The following is a 23,194-nucleotide window of genomic DNA, read 5'->3' on the forward strand; positions in this document are numbered from 1 at the left end:
TCCGTTCATTTCACGTGAAGCTGAAGGCACAAGGGACATCAAGCACACAGGTGAGCAGCTCTAAGGTAATTGCAGGAAACAAACTTCACCATCCCAGGAATCTGCAGTCCCTTTCATCAGACATGCTCTGTGCAGGCTATTAGGGTAGATGAAGCAGTTAAATGAAGTACTACAATTACCCACTGTTACCTGACACTTAAGTTTTGTCAGCTTTTGTAGTAAGCATGAACATCCCTCCCCTGGGACCCTCTGCCTGCAGAAAACTGCTTATTTTTGTGTGATGGGCTGCAGTCCCCAGAGACTGAAAAGCCTGGAGTTGTTTTGAGGGATTGGAAGGCTTAGAAGTGGAAGTGAAGAAGAGGAAATGGTGGGATGGGGGAGCTTTAGAGTTCTGTGCCTTGGCTGCTGCTTTAAGCAATCCCAATAAAAGCCGCGTTTTCCTCCTCCTGGAAAATGCCTCTGTCGTAGTTTAGGATGGGGGAGAATGCTTCAACTGACTTCAATTCTCATTTTCTCTTGTTTCCAGTCTGTACATTACATAGTTCTCATTCTGCTGTGTTTTAACCTGAGCTTACCCTTAATTCCAAAGACATTGAGGACCGGCGTGTGTTCAGGTGGCGCATGGGTGACTGCTGCTCTCCTTTAGATAATTTTTTTTAAATAACAGAGCTGAACTGGATCTGTCTGTACTTTTCCTTCTGTAAGCCTCTCTGTGTTAGCTGAGGAGGAAGCCAGTTTTTTATATATAGTGAAATATGGATTATAGCAACCACTAAGTGCTCACATTAATCTCTGGTGTTTTAGGCCATCTTGGACATGGTGCTGAGGTAAAGGTGACCCTGACAGGTCTGCACTCACAGACTCAGTCAGGGACCTTGGGAAAACAGGCTGCTTTTGTTTTGGATCAGTGTAATGTGACCTGATTTATTTATATAAACAAGAGGGTTTATACCTTCTGTACTTTGTAATGGTTCCTTCACCACAAAATGTGCATTTTTAGTGAAGATACATATACACATAATTCTCATTTAAACCCAGCCTATTTCTATATGCAATCTGTGCATGTATAAAACGGTTTATGAAGGCAATTTTTCATACCATATTCCTGGGTTTAGCTGATTTTCTTTTTTTTTTCTTTCTTTCTTTTTTTTTAATGAAGTGCAATGAAGAATTACATGGTGAAGCAGAAGTTTCAGCAATCATTCTTGCATCAGCTGAATTTTGAATCTTGTTCCTTGTATAACATAATATATTTAAAAATACACTGTCAGTGTTGCTGTTTTCCATGTGGGTGACCCAGTAGTCCATGGACCAGCCAGGTGGAATAGCTGTGCATGGATCAGCATCCCTTCAGTGTCTATATGGGCACCACCAAAAAACCCAAATAATAATAAAATAATCAGAAGAATAAGGTTTTAAGGGTGTGTGTAAGAGCTGCAGGAGGTAGTTAACCCTGAAAGATTCAAGCTTTCATTATCTCTGCTATGGATTTTCACACCACAGGGTGTAAAATAATTGGTTCCCTGAGGAGGAGCCACCTGAGACAGGTTCACCTGCTCTGCTGTGTGACTTGGGCACCAGCGAGTTTGGTCACATTTGGAGCCAGGGTTTTTCCTGGCAGGGCTGTTTCTCCTTGCCTCGATCCTCAGCCAGCCCTGGGGTGCGTGCTGGGCACTCACAGGCTTGGTTTCCGTGGATCAAATTCCCAAAGAAATGGAATTAAGGTTTTTTTTTTCAGAAGGACATCCAAAAAGCAGGTCCGTGGAGGACTGAGCCCTGCTCTGCCTCTGCTGTCTGTGGAGGAGGGATGGATGGATGGATGGATGGATGGATGGATGGATGGATGGATGGATGGAAGGAAGGATGGAAGGAAGGAAATACAGAAATTCTTTGAATTCTGGTACCCCCTGGGGTGGGCTGTGAGGCTTCTGTTGCTCTTTGACTACTCCCTATAACTCCTTTATAGCAAATAATCACCAGCATGAAAATGTGTGGTCTCTCTAAGCACAGTGCCTAATTCTGGTTTAGCACTTAGAGGTGTTAACTCCCTGCTCAACAAGTTACATTTATCCAAAGATAGATATTCAGGCAACATGAGAAAAATGAGATACTTTAGAGGCTAGCTTTCCATGAGTTTTAAATTTATCCTATTTTTCTTCAAATGAACACATAATTGCTAGGGAATTAAGTATTTATTTATAAGCAGCTGCACATACAAGAAATACCACTGGTTTTAAAGCAGTGAAATTTAGTCTAGAGACCCTAAAGTATGTATTGTGTTATGTGTTATGTACCACTAATTCCAACTGATAATGGAGATAATCTTCAAATAAAACCCCCAAATGGATGCTTCAGTAAGTTTTCTCTATGAAAATGTGCTGTCAGAATTGCAGTGTTGTGGAGTCCCATGTTTTCACATTTTAGGACGGAGTAATAACTTATGGAGCACAGACTTGGAAAGCAGAGATGTATCTGTGGTTGGTATCTTAGTGAATGATTATTAAAGGGGCATTTCATGACTTGAAGGTCCAGACAAGAACACCCGAATGAACAATTTTTCAGGCTCTGGAGAAGCAGGAAAGCATTTTCATAATAAAGTAAATTCTGCAGTTCAGGTCCCCCTGAAGTAAAATTTAGCTTTTTGTACATATGATTTTTCCAGTCAGCTACATATGGAAACAAAAATCCATTTTGAATTGTGAAGGAATTACTGGGGGGTGGGTTGGTGTATTTTCCTTTCTGAAGCTGTACATATATTGCCAGCATTGGTGAATCACTCCCTGGTGACCTGAGGATAACCCCAAACCAGGCTACTTTGCATTTCATAGCCAAATTTTAGTCTTTCAGCTCACAGCATATTTTTTCATTTGTTTCACAACTTGGAAAGGACAGAGAGATACAGAAAAACTTTCATCTTAATAATCACTATATTCCTAAAATGGGAAAGCACTTGACTTGTGTGGAGTGCTGTGCCATGAGAACTGGGATACGATACTCTAGCAATCTTAAAATCTTTGGAAAATAAAATGGGTTTAACAATTAGATTAATTAAATGATTAAAAGACACTGTGCCAACCACTTAATTGCTAGGGGAAGTCAGGGTACGAGATAGTCTTGTCATACTAGTCCAATTAGCACAACCATGAATTATCTGTAGAGCGTGGAAAAAAATGGCAGAGTATGTTGGGGAAGAAGGAGGGAAGGATGAGCAGCGATCAGCCCCCTTTGTGCAGCGAGTCGTGTCTTGAGCACAGGGAATATCTGGAATTTAAAATTCCAGCTGGAGACACGGAACGTGTGGAGGTCGAACCGTTCCCTGTGTGAGGAAGGAGCAGCATCTTCCTGGGGCAGGCAGGGGGGCTAAACCCATCATCTGCAGTGGCCCTGGCTCGACAGAGGCAATCCTGGAGGGAACCAGGAGGAGAGCAGCGCCTGGAATGTGCGGAGGATTCCGTGGCTGCCGAGCGAGCGCCGATCGGAGCTGCACCGCTCGGAGCTGCCTCAGTCTCCAGGGAGTCTGGAGGAGGGGTGTAAGTGTCACTTCTGGAAAAGAAGTCATTTTGTTGAAATATCACTGCAACTCGGCTCCAGGCTTCAACAGCAGCGCTTTGTGTCCTCAAGTGCCTCTTGTTGTCGGCAGCGCGGTGGTTCCTGCTGGGGCTGGCAGCGCTGCTGCAGCTCGGGAGCGCAGGGTCCTGCCTCGCCCTGCACACAGATGCACCTGCCTGGCTAACACAGGCCCTGGAATTCAGCTCACACGAGTGCCCTTGCCGTCACAGAGAATGGGCTGGAAGCATTATTTGAAGTATCGTTTGTGAATCTTCATCAATAACTGCGGAAAGCCGGGTATTCTGCTTTTCAGTACAGTACTGTTTTGGAAAGAAAACAACAAAACAGAAGAATGGGCAGAAATTCAAAAGAATTTCATGGGTTTATTTCCATATCTGAAACACAAAGTACTTTTGCAGCTTTTGTAAGTGAACAGTCCATTGATACCTATGGATAATACCGATTTTATTAACTTCCAGCAATAATGACGGTTTCTTTTAAACAACTTTTCTTTATAAACATAATTTTGAGAAAATCTTGTCTGGAAGTTATATTCTAAATAATCCAAGAAGCAGCAGCTTAGAGACAGGGTGGAAATGTTCTCTTTTAATGGGAATTTGATGTTCTTTTATTCGCTGATAACAAAGCTTTCCTCAAAATTAATTTCTGTTCCAGCGCAGTGGCTAGTTTTCAGCACTGTAATACAATTTCTCTGTCTCAGCTAAGCAGGATGAAACCCCCAGACTGGGCACTGGGATACAAACTGTGATCCCACTTCAGATGTGGAGAAGTTTTGCTGAAGTGAGGTTGGTTTGGGGGTAGGATTATTTCTTGGGGAAGAAGGATGGGTGGAGTCCCAGAGGGCACCTTCATCATCATCATCATCATCATCATCATCATCATCACCATCAGCAGGTCTGCCCTTCCCTAGGTGACCATGTCTGCTGGTGCAACCCTTTTTGTGTTTCCAAGAAAAGGATTAAATGTGTTTTCTTTTTTCATCTGCCTTGATGCCATCATTATTTTTATTATTCTTTATTACCCATAAGATGGAATTAAGAGAAATAAAATGACAAGAGTCCAGATAAAACCATAGGGAGCTGGGATTGGAGGAAAACTGAGAACTTGCAAGGAATGACCTTCCACTGTTACACTTCTCAGACTTGTGCTGTCAAGTGAATGCCTTCCTGTTACACAACAGAAATTAAGCAGTTTAGATAAATATATATCCGTGGAGATACGCCAGGATTTAATTAGGTCTCATGATCCAGATCTTTCGAATTACCTGCCTCTTTCAGTGTGATGAATCCACCTTTCTTGGTCATGACCTTCCAGTCTGTGTTGAGTAAACCAAGGCTGCTCATTCTGGGGGCTTTGGCTTCTTTGTGTACAGCCAAGTGTTCAAAGGCTTTGCAAAAGGCACAGAGACTTAATTAAAGTGTTGGTAGTTTTTAGAATTTTACTTATGCTTTTGTTCAGAGTGATGAGTAGTTTTATGTTCTCTCTTGGAGAAAACTAGAAGGTTGCTAGTTGATCAATATAATTCCTTTAATACTTCTATAATTTGTGATGGGTACAAATAGGGATGGTCTGTTACAGTAACCAGCTGATGTCTTAGAAACACTTGATAAGTTATACGTTGAAGTGTTACAAAAGGAAATTTGATATTTTTTACCGTATTGGCTGAAGTGTGTCTGGCACTTCAAAGCTATCAATGACCAGAAATTAAACATGTGGTAAATACGACTGGAAATAGCAATCATCCATTGTTTGTCTTTCCAGAAAAAAAAAAAAAAAAAAAAAAGAATGAACAACTACATTTAATTTCCTTGCTTCCCGTAATTTCCTGAATTAATGTACTGGATATTTATCCTCTGACCCCAGAAAAGAAAAGAAAAGAGAAGGAGAGAAAAAAAAAAAAGAAACAGAAATTGTTTAAGTTTTGACATTTTCTGCTTTTCCTTCTGACTGTGCTGCTCTCACCAGGATTTCAAATGTGGTTGTGTTTTCTCTGCATTGTCCTTCACATTCCACATTGACTGCTCAGTTTGTTTCATTAACCCAATACCAGTGTATACAAAAATATCCTGAGATGTTGATGGTTTGTCCTCTGGTTCTGGTTCAGCTGATCATGTTGGTACCACCCATGGCAGAATATCTTTGTCTGGAGACTGCATGTTGTGGTTGCTTGTACGAATATGTGAAAACATTATATTCTTAAATGATAAGAGTAGATTTAGGGCTGATGTGGAGGAGGGTGGGGTGATGAGGGAATTGGGTGCCCAACACTTTTATGTGTAGGGTCCAGCTCCTCCCCACCATCATCCAGTAGATTTCATCATTTGCCATCAGTGAGACTTCCTAAAAACAGAGCTCTCCGTTGAGTGGACAAATTTAGTAGCATGTGGTAAGCTGCTTTCTTTGGATAAAAATAAGGAAGTCTTACTGTAAACAAAATACCTGAAATTAAATGCCTTGGTGAAAGAAAGAGCCAGTGAGGATTTTTATAAAGCGAAGTCATTTCTTTGTAGCATTCCTTGGTTTCAAATAAAATTATTTGTAAGCTTTCCTCATTAGTCACTTCTTGGGACGGCCTCAAAAAATGGGCATTGAAGGTTTATCTCTGGATTTTTATACTTCAGATACTGTACTAGTGGAATAGCTAAATGATTTTATTTTGCATTTTATTTACTTTGTGATTTCTTTATTATAAATCTGTTCTAAACCAAAGCTAGTTTTATTAGTTACTGTAATAATCTATTTTTGTATTGCCAATAATAGCTTGGATAGAGAAGGAATGACCATAACTTCCACTCAAGTACACAATTTTAATTAATAATTGTGAATTATTATCATTTCATTAGTATAAATGCATTCTTTTAGCTACAAAAGCAAATACAGATTCCATTTTTAAGGAGGTAAGGTATTGTACAAAGACTTTAAACCATCTAAATTTTCCGATTTCATCTTTTTATGAAAAGCAGGGAAAGCAATTTGCAAATATTTAAAATGTCAAACTAATGGAAGTATAAATGATGAACAACTTGTAAGGCATGCAAAAGGAGGCCATGGTTTGCTATGGGAATGTGGAAAAAGAATGAATAATTCATCACGATAGAATAAATAAGAATATTTCCATGCAGCAGTTGCAGGTTTGTTTATTGATCTACCTGGTAGAAGTTCTTAAAAGATTCATTATTTAGCACAGGCTAGAAAATGTAATATACCCAAAACACTGAAAATGCTTTATTTCTGGCTTTGGGACTTCATTGCCCATCAGGGAAGAAAATCCCAAGCAAACATGAAAACAGAAAAATCCCAAGCAAACATGAAAACGTAACACCCCAGTGCATTGCATAATGAAGGATAGAAATGGAGGTTTCTGTAAGGCCTGAGAGTGGCTGTAACTGCAGAATTCTTACCATGATGGATGCAGATGTCAGTAACACTGACCTGCTGCAGTGGCCACGCAGATTCTGTGTCCCCCTTCCCTCGGACGCACAGAGCGGGGCACGGGGCGTTTGCACAGGGGTCTGTGACCTGGGGGGCCATCCAGCCTCAGTCACTGATCATCCACTAGAAATTAAACCCAGCACATCGAGTCCCTCCCTGCCAGCTCCTGGTGGTTCACCAGGGAGCAGGGCAGGGTTCCTCTGGTGTCAGTGCCAGGTGAGACTCAGAAATAGGGGGAACACCCCACCTCTATGAGACAATAATGAAAATGTTATTTTTTGGTATATTTCTTACAAAGCCTTCATAGGACAGTAAATGGCTAACAGTTATAACTTTAATCCTTTTCTCCCTCCGTTTTGGAATAGTCATTATTTCCCCCTCCCCCTCTTTTTTTAAGCTACATTTGCTGTTTTATTTTTTAAAAGTCTTTTTCAAAGTGGGAAGGAGCATGAACTGTCAGCAGCAGGCTGCTGTATTCCTGTGGGAGCTCTGCATCCTGAGGGGCTGTTCCCTCCCTTGTGACCCCAGGGACCTTGCAGGGGGCACATCCAATGGCCAGTGAGGGGGCTCAGCCCAGGGGATGGTCATGCAGGGAGGGATGGTGCTGTAATAAAGCCCATCAGTACTGGTGCCTCTTTAATGGGCTGCTCCTCCTTGGTCAGCCACTGCAGCTCAGCCTCCTTGGGGCTTTTGGAGATGCTCAGGCTTTTAACATCATCGATTTTCTCCATCAGTGGTGCTGCTGTTGTCATCCTTCATCCAGAAAACCTGTACCTGCAGAATTGCATCCAACATGCTCCACTCTGACTGCCTGTCATGGGTTTATTGGACATGGATGCTTAAAGAGCTCATATTTCCTTAACATACCCAAACAGCAGCAAACCAGCAGCTTTTTTTTTCTGTTTTCCTTTGGAAATGGAGATGATACAAAAATAATTATTTGACATGACTGGCAGTGGCTGGCAGAGCACCACCTTTTTTGGCCACATCTTCCCAGGCTGCTCTGGCTGGTTTGTGGTGGCCTCTCCCTGCATGATTTGTGGTTATGATTCCAAAGTGTTTGCTGCATCCAGCTCACCTGGTTGGCTTTCTCTGTCAGCTGCAATTCAACAGTGTTCTAGCACTGATCCTTGCATAGATAATACCCTTTATTACAGGGGTATTCAGTGAATCAAAGCCTTGCACTCATTTTGAAAGCCAGCACTTTTTGCAGACTTTGTATTTCAGTGATACATTCCAGACTTTTCCAAAGAACATTCAGCTTGGATGCTAAATACGTTACTGTGAGTTGTTCAGGACTTTAATTCTAAAACACAGCTTAAGCCATTGAAGGAATCTGTGGTGATTAACTGAATATTTCCTTTCTGCTTGGTTGAAAAAGGTCAGCCCTCCTTTGTACCAGTTTTCAGATCTTTCCAGCATTATTCTTTCCTTTCTTAGGTATTGTGCCAAACACCTGGAAATGCAATTTCCAGATCTGCATCTTTAGGGTATCGTGTGTGAGTGCCCAATAAATAGAGTGATAATTTAATATCTGTGTGTTCTGCAGGGCAGGCATTGGCAGGTGATTAGTAACCTCCCAGTGGCTCTGGGAGCATTCTGTGTGCTCCAGTACTTTCACACAGGATTTTGAGCATTTATAGGTGATTCAGCCTCATGCCCCACAGAAACACATTGCAGGAAGGAAGAGTGCTAGAAATTAAAAGTAATTGAGGTTCCAACACATGGCAACAGAAGCAGTTTGGCTTCTCTTTTCTGTGACAATCTCCTGCATGTAAATTGCCAGGAGCAATATTCTTTACTTGCTTATTCCAGCTGAAGGATTTGCAAAGGTAACTAATTTCATCCTCTGATTCACTCCTTAGAAATCCCTTTTTTCTTTTCCCTTCCAAAAACGTAACCTGAATTCTTCTAATTTGTCATGGTAGTTATTTTTGGGGTTGGTAAAATCTTGAGCATTACCAGCAGAATCATGAGCATCTCTTCTTGTACTGTTTATAACAGAGCCCTGTTTTGAAGCTTGTTGTTGTTCTGGAAAAATATTGCAGGCTGCTGAAATTATCTTTAAAGTGCTTGGAAATTGCTGATAAAATGCAGAAACTACTTTCTTTATGCTCTGTGTGCATGTGTGAGACTGTTCCTATGTGTAAGACAAGAAGTGTGCAAGTTACATTCACATTGGTGCATGTAGAGACACTGAGATGCAACATTCTTAAAAATTTAGTCAGGATTTGTCTAATTGGCCTGTTCAGTCTCTGGCGCCCTTCCCCTCAACATACATTTGTTATTTCAACAAATCATGGTACTTGTATAGACAAAAGGCCGAACAATTTTAATTTACCTTCAGATGAAAAAATAATGACGTATCCAGAGAATTACTTTCTGCACTTTGGTCAGGTTTGGGGTTTTTTGGGGGGGTTTAATGCATACCATGCAATGACAAAGGTTTATTCTCCCTTTGTTCTTTTCAGAGTGCTGCAGCAGCTCCCAGCCCAGTGCTAGGAAACATTCCCCCAGGAGATGGCATGCCAGTAGGTCCAGTACCACCGGGGTTTTTTCAGGTATTAAGAAAAAAAAATTATAATTACAGGAATTTTAGGATAGAAAATCCTTTGTGATACTGTTTGCAAGTCTGTAGAAAAGGTCCTGTTCTGAACTATGTCTCACTGTGTGGTGCACTATTTGAGAGTTTATTTTTAAACAGAAGTGGACAGGTGGGAAGGAAAGGACTTGACTGACGAGTATTTAATTTATGAAATAGTACAGCACAGAACAAGAAATGGTGCCAGGTTGTTAGCAGAGATTGAAAATGCTGGAGTATAATTTTGAAGTAATTTCTTACGATAATATACATAACATTGCATGGAAATTTTGAAGTCAGAACGTTGTTGGTTGTGTTCAGCTCTGTGCTAAAGCCACGGGCCAGATTTCTGAGCTGCTGTGGGAATTCAGCCTGGGCAGTGCAGAATGTCCCACTGAGCATTGCCCTGCACGTTGAAGATCTCAGCACCAGTGCCTAAAAAAGTGAAGTCGGGGATTTAGACCATGTGCTGCTTCTGTTGAGCTTTGACCTAAGTGGAGCTGAACACATTTAGCACTTTGGGCAGTAGCAGCACAGGATATGATGGTGGGAGAAATTACATTTTAGTGCAAGCCCAGCAGGGTATTTGTGACCCGAGGCTGGACTCTCCCAGGCTGGGCTTGCATCTCCTCCTCACCAAAACTCAGTTGTTTTCCTCCGCACTGGCAAACTGAGGCTTGATTTGTAATAGATGAATGAAAAAATACTTGTTAGTGAAGTGGAAAATATCTGCCTGCTGCCAGTCAAAAAATTCTCAGGAGCTGGCAGAACTCATTAATTAATTTATTTCTGCTTTTACTGCTTTGAACAGCTGGTTAGGTAGACTTTTTACACATAATTTTTTGTCTTAATTTTTATGTTATATCCATATATCAATATTTCAGGTTTGTTTTTTTTTTTTTACTTCAGCCTCCCACTCCAGTTGTGATGTCAGAGGAATTAACTTTTTTTGTTATTGTCTGTGATGACAATTAGGAGGGGGAAGGGGCACAGATAGGACAAGTGTGTGAAGTACAGAGGAGAGAGTAACTATTTTAAAGGTTTTGCAGAAGGAGGATGTGGGAGTTTTGTTTTTAGAAGCGTGAAAAGACTTCTAGCCACTCCAGATCTTTGAAGATATAAGAAAGACAAGCTGATAGAAAATTGGGTGTGGGTAAAATCTCATTGTATGCCAGTATCTGGCTTGAGTCTGACTTGAAGCCACAACATCGTCCTGCTCTTTTTGAGAGGCCTGGGAGTGAAAAGGAAGATTTTTCAAGTGGTTATTAATTCTTGCCATAGTTGTGTGCTTAAGAATACATGTAATTTTGTAAATCAGGTGCGGTAGTGGGTGCATTGATGTGGCTGGGAGCAATCCCAGCAAGGGGAGCTAAGCAAAAATCCAGTGGGTTCCGTCCCAGTGAGAGCTTGAGGTGTGTGAGGCTGTGAGTGCAGACAGCCCTGGTGCTGCAGTGGGTGTTGTCAGGCAGCACTTGGTGCCAGGCTCTGAAACCTTCATCAGAGCTGAGTCTCACCAAGGTCAATTCGCCCGAGGACAAGAAAATGTGTTGGCAGACAGAGCCTGTGTGTGTGGAACTTGAAAATGGAGGGGCATCATCTGCTGCTGTGAAACACAGGTGAAATCACAGGCAAGAAAGCGAAACTCGTGGTGAAAACCTCCTCCTTCCTCCATGGGTACTGCTGTTGTGGTAGACCTTTATGTGGACGGGCTGTTTCTCCCTCCTCTTCTGCAATTCCTCTGATCCCACAGTAAAACAGACCACAGAGAACAGGTTCATCTGTCTCGGTCTGAGAGCTGGCAATTCTCAGTCTTCTCCCTCAGCAGTTTGGAGCTGAGACCTGCCCCTCACTCCCAGATTATGACAGCAGACAGTTTGTTCTCCAGAGTCAGACAGCATGGGCAGAGCAGGAGAGAGGTGCTTGTGTCTATATTTAGTGCACTGAGACTTTGGTCCACAAAAGCCTCGTAACATTTTAATTCCTTTAGCCCAGAATTTATCTGGAAGGTCACCCTGTAGTGATAAGGGTGCCTGTTGTTGCTTTCAGGAGTTGTTTGTGTTGGGCTAAGCTGAAGCTGCTGACAGCCAGTACCTACCAGCTCTGCTTGCAGAGCTCAGGGGTCATAGATGATTTAAAGTAATTCCTTCCCTCTTGGTTTTGCACTTTTTGTTTTGGGTGGGCACTGAGCACTAAAAGGGACATGAGCAAAGTGGGGTCATTGCTGCTGCAGTGGGTTCTTATCAGAGCAGGGTAATGTCACAGACCGGGGGGAAAATGTGCTGGGAGTGAAGAAACACCAACAGGCTTCCCTTTTGGTTGGCACTGCTGACCTCTAACATGATTTTTGAGGCATTTATTTTTTATAAAAGAAAGGAAATATATTTTATTTTAATAAATAATGCAGTCTGCTAGTATAGCACATGGAGGTAAAGAAATACAGGAAAATTATTGCTTCTGAGACAGTGTGTGGTAAAACTCTTCGTAAAATGAGGTTTTCTCATACAGGTAGACCACTAGCACTGATACTAATTAGCAACCTGTGGCATTTCATGCCTGGTCCACAGAGCTGGGGTTTCTGAAGCCAGTGGCTGAATTTGTCTTGTTTCTCTCTGTAGTTGTACTTTAATACTTCAGTTCAGGTGAGAGATGAGGGTCACTGCAGTGCTGACAGTCCAGACCTAAGGCACAGTGCAGGGAAGGTGATGGAGTTGTACACAGCTATTGTTGTCAAATAAATGAGGTTTTGGGGTTTTGTTTGTTTGTGGTTTTTGGTTTTTTTAAAGAGAATTTGTTTGCAGTGTCAAAAAGTGAAATTCGGAAAGTCTGTGTTTATGTGGAGTTAGGATGTGCCTCAGTTTCCTCCGCTGGTGTGTTTGTGTTTTAATGTAACTTTAAGTTCACAGGCACATACTTTTTGTCCTCATCTTCTCTCAGTCTGAGCAGCAGTGGGACTCTGGAAATAACTCTGTGTGATACAGAAACGGAACGTGCTCTTGGTTCATGACCAGCAACACTTGAATGTGTGGGGCACGATAGTTCTGCCATACAAGACTCCTTAACTCCAAATAGTAGAACCCAAGCAGCTGCTTTGGGCAAAGAAGCAATGAAACCGTATTAGATGGCATAGAGGTGACAGGATTTTATACATATCTGCAATGCCCAACCAACCCCAGCCTGAGTCTGGAAATGCATCATCCTTTTCCAGTTTTCCCATATAGAAAATCCTGGACATGGAGCTAAGGTGTGAGGAAGGCACTTAGCTACTGTGATAATAAAATAAAGTCATTTGGGACGTTTTCTGTGTCATTTGTAGACATTTTTAATCCATGTTAGTTTCTTCATATGGCCCGTCATGGGTATCAGCATGACCTGCCCTTTGTCTCTGGTTCTGGAGCCCTGTCTGACCCTGACACAGTAACTGAGCAACTGAAAGACTGAGTAAGGACATAATAAATAATTACCATTGTGTCTCATGTTAGTGGATATATATAATGTCAGCAGCCACAACTTAACACAAGGCTCTTAGAAACTCTTTTTAAAGTGAGTTTAATCTTCCACTTGTGGTCAAAGTGGTTCAGGTTGTAGAATTCAGAGACTTACAGGTTTCCACATCCAGTCTTGCAGGTGCAACTGCTGCTCTTCAGGTACTGAGGTCCATTTCCATCCCTCTCTTCAGTGATGTTTTAAGGCAGCTAAACAATTTGATATGTTACGTTTGTATTTTTGCAGACCATTTATTTGATCCTTGTGGATAATGTTGGTGTTAGTAAGCAAATGAGCCTCAGAGCCCAGAGGGAGGTTTTGGAGCGTGTGTTCATTGAGGTGCTTGAAGTTTTTAAACAGCATGTAAACTATTGATTTCACAGGATTTTACTTGCCTTTTAGTTAAATTTCCAGTTTTAGTTCTCCTAAATGCAGAGTTTAAAACAGAGCAGCATAGAGGGGTTTGGAAGGGACCATAGAGCCCCTCTTGTTCCACCCCCAGCCATAGGCAGGGGCACCTTCCACTGGCTCTCCAAGTTACTGACACCCAGAGTCTGCCTTGGCTGCTGCCTTTTGCACTACAATTAGGAGAAATGCTTAAATGTATGTTTAATTAAACCCCAGTTGTCCTCAGCTCCTCTATTCCATGGCTGACCAAAGGTTTGGCTGTGGGAGGAATGTGACTGGATTTAGAGGCACTCACCTGGGAGACCCTGCTGAGAGCTGTAGGGGAAGCAAGTTGTTTTATAATTGACAGTTCACTTGTTTAATTTGGTAATTTTGTTAAAAGTCAAATTCTAGCACTTGTCTGTACCTTTTCACACATAAGTGAAGCACCCTTTCTTTTAAACGCATTACTTTTTTCAGCACATTTGTTAAAATCTCTTCAAGTTCAACTTAACCACTAAACATTATTTCTGTGTTTTCTAAAGGGTTTTTCAAGTGGTTGGCTTCGTTCACCAACTTCAGATCACCAGATAAACTTGGAATGGCATGGGAGAGAAGTGTCGACACCATGTTTGAAATACAAATGTTACATATTCCTCTTATATAAAGGGGGAAAAAAAAACCCCCAGCCCTAACCCAGCCCTGCAAAGTACCGTGAGCCTGCCTTGCCATCTAGTGGCAGCTGCCTGTGCTTGTTTTAGCTCAATCCATATTATTCTAAAGAATTATTTTTAGCCTTGTTTGCCACAGTAGAGCTGCCCTAATGCTTCAGGAGAGCATCATTACAGTAAGCCACATGAGCAGAAAGGACTTTATTTTCCTACCTAGCATTACTATTTGGGATAAAAAAATATATATATATATTTCAAATATATATATATATTTCAAATAGTAATGCTAGGCAGGACAATAAATATGTATGTATATATAAACATGTATGTATATATAAACATGTATGTATATATAAACATTTCGCTTTGTTATATATGAATATATAACAAATATATATCTACCATATGTAAATAAATATAAATCAAGGTTTAGCACTTAGTTAAGGGAGAATAAGCAAAGTCAGCAAATTGAAAATTAGTAACATACATCTCTTGCATTTTAAAGTAGAAATGGTGAACCACTTGCACATAAAAAGAAAATGGATTTGTAAGGTGCAGTGTAAGGCTGTAAAATATCTCTGTAATGTACTATTTTAGTTCATACTTAATATTGACCATATTTACGGTAAAGTATGACACATTGTTAAACAGTAGAGTTTGTATTCCAGATCCAATAAATGCAGGATTTGGTTAAAGCAGTTGAAGAAAGGAAGATGAGGAGGGAGCACCCCTTTAAAGCCATTTTGGAGTGAATTGTCCACTGGGGGTTGTTGTTTGTGCAGGGAATGAGGATTCCCCCTTCCAGCTGTGGAATGGCACAGCTGGAGCCAGAGGATGTGCTGTGGCTCAGCCTGGTCTGTGCAGAACCAGCACCTGTATCTCTGCCAGTCTAAAAATGGTTTGTTTCTTTTTGAAGCCATTTGAGCTCTCTCAGCTCTCCCCTTAATGCTCACACACTGTCCTGGTTTCCCAGGAGTGTTTATCTCCCTCGTTCCAGCAGCCACACCTCGTTATCCATCCCAGGATCCATCACCCGCCTCCCAGTGCTGATCCTCCTCCTGTGTTCCCCATTTTTGCAGCATTAACTTTTCTGTCAAACGAAGATAGTTACAAACTGTAACAGAAGTGCAAAACTAGCTGGATTTGGCACATGTTCACACCCAGCCTCAATTCCAGTGCAGCAAATGGGGCAATTGCAGGTGAGAGAGTGAAAAGTTAAAGAGTTTGATACAGGGGAGTGCCAAAAGCTTCAAAACCATCCTGGACTATGAAAACATTGTGATGGAAGAATGAAACGTCACCAGAGCTGCACGAGCAGCTTGTCAGCAAAGATAGCAGCTTTGGTAGGGCTTGAGAAGCTTTGAAAATAAGATTTTAAAGGGGATCTTTTTCCCTCTGACTTTATGTAATTAATGTTGGTAGGAAGAATTTTACTGTATTTTTGGAATCTTCATTGTTTGTAAATGCATCCACTGCAGCAGAGCAGTCTGGGAATATTCAATTTCATAAAATTATAGGTCTAATTCTTTGCAGAATTGCGATATATGCATTTTTGTCCTCAGCAGTATCACACTGCATTTTAAAATATTCCATTTTTTAAAATTATTATGACTTGTTGCACCATGTGAGAGGGTATTATCATCTAGAAAGATCTATAAGTAGCTTGTGCTTTTCTCTCTTTTTAGTTCCTTTTCTCTAAATACCAGGAACAAAGTCAACTTTTAAAAGATAAAGTTATCCAGGTTCTGTTGGCTTCAATAATTCCACCCTGCAGTTGTGGTGATGCTTTTACTGCTCGTAACTGTTGGAACAAATTAAAACTGCTCAGCTTGAGGAGTTAATCAGCTGTTCCAAAGAATCAGCCGTGTATCATAATCAGGTTTATCAAACGGAGGGAAGTGCTTTCTCAGGCTTCCGTCATCTGTCTGGATGATGTCTGAATTCTAGAAATGCAGGGGGTTTTATTTTGGGGGGTTTTTAAGGTAACACATCTCGGATGTTTTGGCTTGTCAGGTTTGAAAAATGCTGTTTTCCTTTCTATTTGCATTTAATAAAAATTAAAGTAAAAACTATTTACCTGGTTTAAAATCTGTGTAAGTGATACCTCTTTTAAAATTTGAATTTCTTTCAAAAATTCCTTCAAGTATGATGTGCAGAACTTAGCAACTTTCTCCCTCCAGTTATGAAATCTTGAGCTTCAGATAATGATGTTCCCTACAAAGTGAGATAGATGCAATAACAGTGCAACTCCTAAAGATCATCTAAAAGCAGACTTTCAACATCAGCAAATGTTTAGTTGGGGAAAAAGTTTTGTTTGGGGCTTTTCTGGTTGTTTTTGGTTGGTTGGTTGGTTGGTTTTTTTAAGCACAGCATGATTTCTTCATTTCTCTACACCAAACAAGGTGTTTGTTGCAGTAGTCTTCCAAATGGTGTTCCTTGACCAGGGATAAAACATCAAATTAATTTAAAAGCTGGTATTGCTGTAACTTAGAATTTTAGATGTGGAAGGAGCTCTTCAATTTAGGGGAAAAAAAATTTTTGCTCTTTGTTCTGAATTAAATCACACCTCTTACTGTTGCTATTTATAAGTTGTCAGTCTGCTCTTAGAAAACCATAAATACAGGAATTATTTTTTTAGGGATGTTCTTCTGAAGCACAGAGAAGAACTTGCTCGTGGAACTGGGAAAGGCCAATGTGGAGAGAAATTCTCTCTCAGTGCTGAGAATAACATGTTTTTATATAAAATAATATAGAAAAAAAACTGGTTTGGTTTGCCGTGGTAGAGACTGCAAGATGTGCAGTGTAGAACCCAAATTTCATCACTGAAATACTTCAGCAAAATACCATTTTGGGCTTAGTTCTGGTTAAAACTCAAATGTGCTAATGAAGAGTGTCCTGAACACTTGGGTGACTTTTTACTGCTGAGGGAGATGCCACAAAAATAAATCAGAGAGGAAACTAACAAATAAAAAGTAATGAAATGAAAAATTAATTGCAAGGTTACTCGGATAAATTCAATTCACACATATTTTATGGTTCCCTGTGGTCCTCTCAGGAGGGCAGCAAACCCCCTTTGGTTTGAGAACCGGAGATGTAGGTGTAAAACACCCCTGGAGCATTTCCTAAAACACAAGAGTCTTAAAGAGATATATCAAAATATTATTTACCTAATAGGAAAGTGAAATAAAAATGCCCAGAAGTATTATTTTTTATCATTTGGTACTAATACTAACGCTAATAATCATAATAGGAAGTGATGCCAAACCTTTTAGCCGAGAGTAGGGTTTGAAAACAAAAAAGGTGAAGATTAATTGTATTTTCAGACACAGAATGTGTAACGTGGCAACTGATTTTTAAACAGAGGAGAACAAAGATTTTTAGTTTGTTTCACTTGTTATAATTTAGAACTTTTAAGTGAACAGATGGAGAGATTGGGTCATTTTCAGAATTCCCAGAGGGAATGTGGCCTTGTCTCTGGTAGCTTGACCTGTTCTCCAGTGCCTGCACCTGAAGTAGCAGCACAATTAATTTAAGATCACTTGTTGCAGTGTGTACAAATAAGGTCTGTGGTTCCATGTTCAGCTTCTAGGCATAAGTTGTGTTTATGTTTGTGCTGTTGGTGACTGAGTTATAAAACAAATTATTGCCATTTCGGTCCTTCTCCACACCAAGTGTGAAGCTGTGTCTCACCATGTGTTTTTTAATTAGTGGTCAATATATTTACAGTCAATTAAGTCTCAATAGGAATTGAAATATTCCGGGTTATTTCTCTGGCTGTGGGTTATTGTAAATTTTGCAAATTTATGTGAGACAAAATGTGATTGATAAATGTAAAGATATGAGGAAAAACAGGATAAAAATGTCAGTGCAAAAAGCCTGTATCTGGAAGGAAGTAAATTACACTCCCAGCTTTGAGAAGGGAAGTCAATTTAAAGAAACCATAGATTTATTGGAGGCTTTCATGCTTAGTAGAACACCACCTTCTGAATTCCTCATTTCACCACTATTATTAGAAGTGAAAACTAATCCACATCATGGTGTAGAGTCTCCTGAACAACTGAAAAAGAGTAAGAACTGTGTGACTGGCAGAGAAACATCCCAACCTCTGTGTCTCTATGACATCAGATTCCTGGTGCATACTTTTTGTAAAATCACGTTTTCTGGCACCAAAATGTGTGCAGTGAGGCCATTGTCCTTCAACATTGCTCTCTCAAAGACTTCCCCACTGAGAAACTTATTTTCCGTTGTGTTGAGAACCAAGAAAAACAGGATTTTACTGGACTTTGATGTTGCACAGCACACAGACCTCTCAGACTTGCATTAAACACACAGGTTATGAGATACCCTTTGCTCTCCCTGTACACAGCTGGATTATTCTTGAGCAGGGAGATAACAAAAAAGTGCTACAACTTCTGGCACCCTCGTTCAAGTTCCTGAACTTGTCCTGCTTTAAAGTACTTCTAACAATTCAACATGAAATGTTGCTGTAAGAGTAGGGACCTTATTAAATTTAACATTTCACATCTTGATTATATTTTGTATTGTCACTATTATTCTAGTATTTTAATACTTTCCTTCTTTTAGGTTTTTGGGATTTTTTTTTAAACTTTCACTGTAAGTTGATAAATGCAAATATTCTGCAGTGACTACACAAGAAGTTTTTCCTTTCTGGCTTCATTTTCACCCAGTTTAGTAGAAGGTTCTTTTTGTCCTTATCTACAGGATAGCAACCTTCAGGATACTTTTTGTGATGCCAAATTAGTGACTTTCATACCTGTGTGTAGGAATACGTTGGTGTCAACATGCTGGTGGCATCTCCATCTCAGCCGTGGCTTAGAACTGTCTTGCTTGCCTGTTTCTTTGTTTTATTCATTTTTGGGGAGTTTTTTGGTTGCTCGGTTGCTTTTAGCTGGGATTTGTTTTGAGTTGGGATTCCCCCCCTTTTTTGTGGTGGCTTGTTTGGTTTTGTCTTGTTTTTTGTTTTTAATTCTGAGAGATTTTGGAGGCGGTTTGATTTTGTTTGTGTGGATTGGGGTTTTTTATTAGGTTGGGTCTTTTGTGTGTCCTCTGGTTTGTTTTTTTGTTTTGTTTTGTTTGGGTGGTTGCTTGGTTTTTGCTGGGGTTTTTGTTTGTTTGTTTTACAGTGGGTTTTTTCCTGCTTCTCCTAATACCTTATTGTCTCTGCCAGTTCCTGAACTCCATTGGAGAAGTTGATTTTAGCCCCTCTGTCTTCTTCCTATCTGACAGCTAAAGTTGCCTGCTGCATTATTGAATATTTTTCCAGCTTAACTGCAAGACAAATAAGAAAAAATTTCTCCCTGAAAATTCAGTGCGAGCATCCATTTAAGGTGCATTTAAAATGCTGAATTTTGAGTTGACACAAGGCTGAGGCAACAGGCAGAAATGTCCAAGTCTTCATCATCAAAACTCTATATTTTTACCTTCAGAAACAAGATCTGAGTGACCAGTTCAAGGTCTGTGGGCACTGGTTTTGATTTAGCACCAGTATTTGAGCCCATTAAGTTTGGGGGTGTTTGTGCTACAAGAGAAGGGGAAGAAGTTCCCAAGAAGTCAGGGAGAGAGGGATGCCTGATGTAAGAAATGGAAGCCCACAGTGGTTCCTCCCTAAGCCATGGACATTTCAACAACTCCTAACAAAAAAATGAGTAGAAAATGAAAGTAAAACTAGTTCAGAGACTAAATGTCAGGTGTTCCTGTAAGTGACAAGGCAAGTGGTGAATCAACACGTGGCACGAAGTTTCTGCTGCTTGAGTTTGTGTCTTTCAGAATCTGGTGCTCAATAATGTGTGTGAGGACTTTAAAACTGCTGTCACTGTAGAGAAAAACTGAGAGTATTTAACATATTTTCAGTAAAATGTTGGACAGAATTTCTTTGTTGTCTTGAGATATCTTGGTGCAACCTTTCTGTGGACAAACACAATATTGGTAGTGGAGATGGAGAAGTTCAGTCACTGACACAAAAAATGAGAATATTTAAGTTTTTAATGGTAAAATTTTTGTGGTAAACCAAACCATAGGAACTACTTGAAATCTGCTTGTCACTGATTGCAGTTCCACCTGAATTTAAGCGGAATACATAGATACGTGAATATTTACAATATATAAGCCTTGTAAGCTTGGAAGGAGGAGGTTTTTATTACTATTTTTTATTACTATTACACAGTATTAGTAGGGTGGTTCTGCTCTTGAGACATGGCTGAATTGAGAGACACTTCAGATTTCTCTTCTGTGAGTTGCACAGCTGTAAATAAAGTTGAGTTTCGTTTGCTGGAGGAGACGAGTCAAACCCAGGGTCCTCACTGGAGTGGCTGCACTCAGTTGACCTTTGTGGAAATGGTTGAAATTCTAATTTCCTGACACTCCTACTGTTTCACGAGGGCCTCGACACAAGCACAGCCCTTTCTCTTCCTTACCAGAGGTTCTCACCATCAGACAGTGCACACAGGAGCCTCCCTCTTCTACAGCACATCATTTCAAGTATCTTTTTATTAATCTTTTCACAATTGTTATTGAACTTTCTTCTCCAGTTTGTAAACCCTCTGTACTTTAAATTGCTTTCCAGCACTACTTTGAGTATGTGTTTATGTAGGTTACATTTTTTCAGCTTTCATCTGATTCCAGGATGTGAAAGGTTTCATTAATTTATTGATGTAAGATCATGGGAAAAATTCCAGTAGTAATCATTGGTAAAATAATTGCAGTTTCTCTGCAAGCTATTGCTACTCTAAATCAGTCTTTTTTGTCTCTGTGCTCAGTCAAAGGAAACTTTTATCTCTTCATTTTCTTCTGGAGCTGTAGGTACTCCTGCTTGCCAAAGCCATCCTCTTCATCTTCTGTTTAGTCAGATGTTTGTGCCTTTTTCCTGTAGATTTGCCACTCATCTTTTTAGATTTCTAGGTTATCGCCATGCTTCGGGGTGGGATCAGTAGAGAAGTTAAATGTTTTTGCTGTCAGTACCACTCATTTATCTGGGGGACTGGGCTTGTTTGTGGGCTGTGAGGCAGCTCAGGAGTAGCCAAGAGCCCCCAGAACCTCACACAGTGTGGATGGTGTGACAGATTTGTGTATAAATTTAGGTGTGAGAGAGGAGATCCGGAGTGTGAGCAGGGAGGGATGACAGGAGTGCAGCACTGAATTGACGTGGCGACTGAAGCCAGCAAAATTCAAAATATTTGCATCATGAACTGGGAATCTGTGACCCCACCAGTTAAATTTTGTGTTGCTTTTTACTGTATTATGAAAAAGTGAATGAGAAGTATTCATGAATTATTTTGCCCTTCCTTACCTCCAAACTCTCCCAAGAACACTTTTGTTTTCTATTCCAAAGTTCCCATCTTTTCCCTTTCTGCAGTGGAAAGTACAGATGTCTGATTATGGCTTATTCTTCACTATTAATGCGTTAAGTTGTTTATATTCTGCACTTACAGCTGCTGAAACAAAGTGTTAAATAATTTGTCCTGATAGATGGATTGGCTGAGAAAGTCTGTTTATGTAATACTTCTAAACATTGTGGAACAATGTCCCGAGCTCTCCACGGGAGTGTTTAGGCTGGGTGGGTGTGAACATGGCAGTGACACAGGGTGGCTTTTACAAGATGAGTGGAATTAATCAGCAGTGTTTCTCTTTTTTCCCTGCAGCCTTTCATGTCCCCTCGGTACCCTGGAGGTCCAAGGCCACCTCTCAGAATACCCAACCAGGTAAGGCTTTACCCCCCCGCTGCTCTGCAGGGCCCAGGGTGGGGGTTCCCTCCTTGTGTTACTCAGTTCTGTGTAAACTCATCTGCCCATCTCTGTTGGACATACAGATTATATTTATTTCACAGTAAATATGGGGATTATTGGTGAGAAACAGATCTCAGTGAGTGCTCTGTGGCTCCTACAGACACTCTGAGGACTTTGTAAAGGCTTTGAATTCCCAATTTTGTCTCATCTCCATCGGAGGATGTGCAGTGCCAGTGAGACACGGATGAGTAATGAGCTGCTGGTCGTCAGCAGGGACCTTTTTTGGCCCATCTGTGAGAAGAGGGTTCTGGTGTTTTTAAGTTCTCCATAGTGCAGATAGAGGAGGAGAAAGAGTCGTCAGCAGATGAAAAGCTAAAGACAAGCAGACAAAAAAAACATCAGTGGAGCTCTGAGAGGAAAACTAGGTCATTTACAATGTTGGGAAAGGTTGAAAGGATAAATGGAAGAGGTGGTTTGGTCCAGCTTTGGCTTCCAGGACTGCCTTTCTATTGTCACACTATTCCCCAGGCTCATTTCTGGCTATTTTTTTATATCTGTGTAACACAGTTTGATATTTTGACACTGTATCACCAGAAGATATGAAATCTAAATTTCAGTGAGCTGGATGTATCAGGTGGCAAGACTTCTCCAGGTGTTGCTCTACCTGGTCATGTTTGGAATCACGTTAAGGTACCTGTAGCAGGGCTACTTTCTCACCAGGGCAGGGGGTGACTTAAGTAACCTTGACTGGGTGATCATCTGTGCAGTGCCATTAGTTCTGCACTTCATATTTGATAACATTTTACTGCTGTCACTCAGTGCGTTCCTGGTTTTTGGACTTCCCAATACTACCTTAGCCAGAGGTGTCTGAGCCCCTGAGCCAAGTGTTTGGGTTTCACACCCTGTGTGCCTGAGCAGGTTGAATCCTGGCAGGTGGGTGCTGGATGTGGTGGTTGGAAGCACTGCCAGCCTGCAGCTTTGGTCTCAGGAGTGGTTTTCTCTGCGCACTGTGGTATTTTCAGTCCAGTGTGGAAGCTAATCACATAATCCCAGCAAATTGCAGCTCTTGCTTCATTCACATTGTGCCACGTTCAGGAATTGCTGCTTTAACAGCACCATCAGTACTCAAGTTACAGCATGGATGGGCAGTGTGTGGAAGCAATAAACTGTCGTGCAGCTTTAAGGCCCAAATTTTGGGTGGTAGTTTGGTCCTGGCATAATGGAAGGTGTCCCTGCCCATGGCAGAGGGATGGAATGAGCTGAACTTTAAGGTCCCTTCCAACCCAAACCGTTCTGAGATTCTGCTCACTCAGGATACATTTTCACTG

The 23,194-nt window shown here is 40.9% G+C and overlaps 1 protein-coding gene across 4 annotated transcripts in view; it reads left to right on the forward strand.

Moving 5' to 3' along the window:
- The window catches only part of SSBP2 (single stranded DNA binding protein 2), a 134,699-nt gene that overhangs the window by 80,665 nt on the left and 30,840 nt on the right, over positions 1-23,194 (forward strand). For 2 of the 4 annotated variants that reach the window (XM_039566486.1, XM_039566487.1), the window contains exons 5-6: positions 9,474-9,563; positions 21,783-21,842. In XM_039566486.1, the coding sequence (XP_039422420.1) occupies positions 9,474-9,563; positions 21,783-21,842 (150 nt within the window). The remainder of the gene's footprint in view (positions 1-9,473; positions 9,564-21,782; positions 21,843-23,194) is intronic. The other 2 variants (XM_039566488.1, XM_039566489.1) reach the window with 1 other exon arrangement.

The sequence above is a fragment of the Corvus cornix genome, chromosome Z, assembly GCF_000738735.6.
Source record: "Corvus cornix cornix isolate S_Up_H32 chromosome Z, ASM73873v5, whole genome shotgun sequence".
Classification (NCBI taxonomy): Eukaryota; Metazoa; Chordata; class Aves; order Passeriformes; family Corvidae; genus Corvus; species Corvus cornix.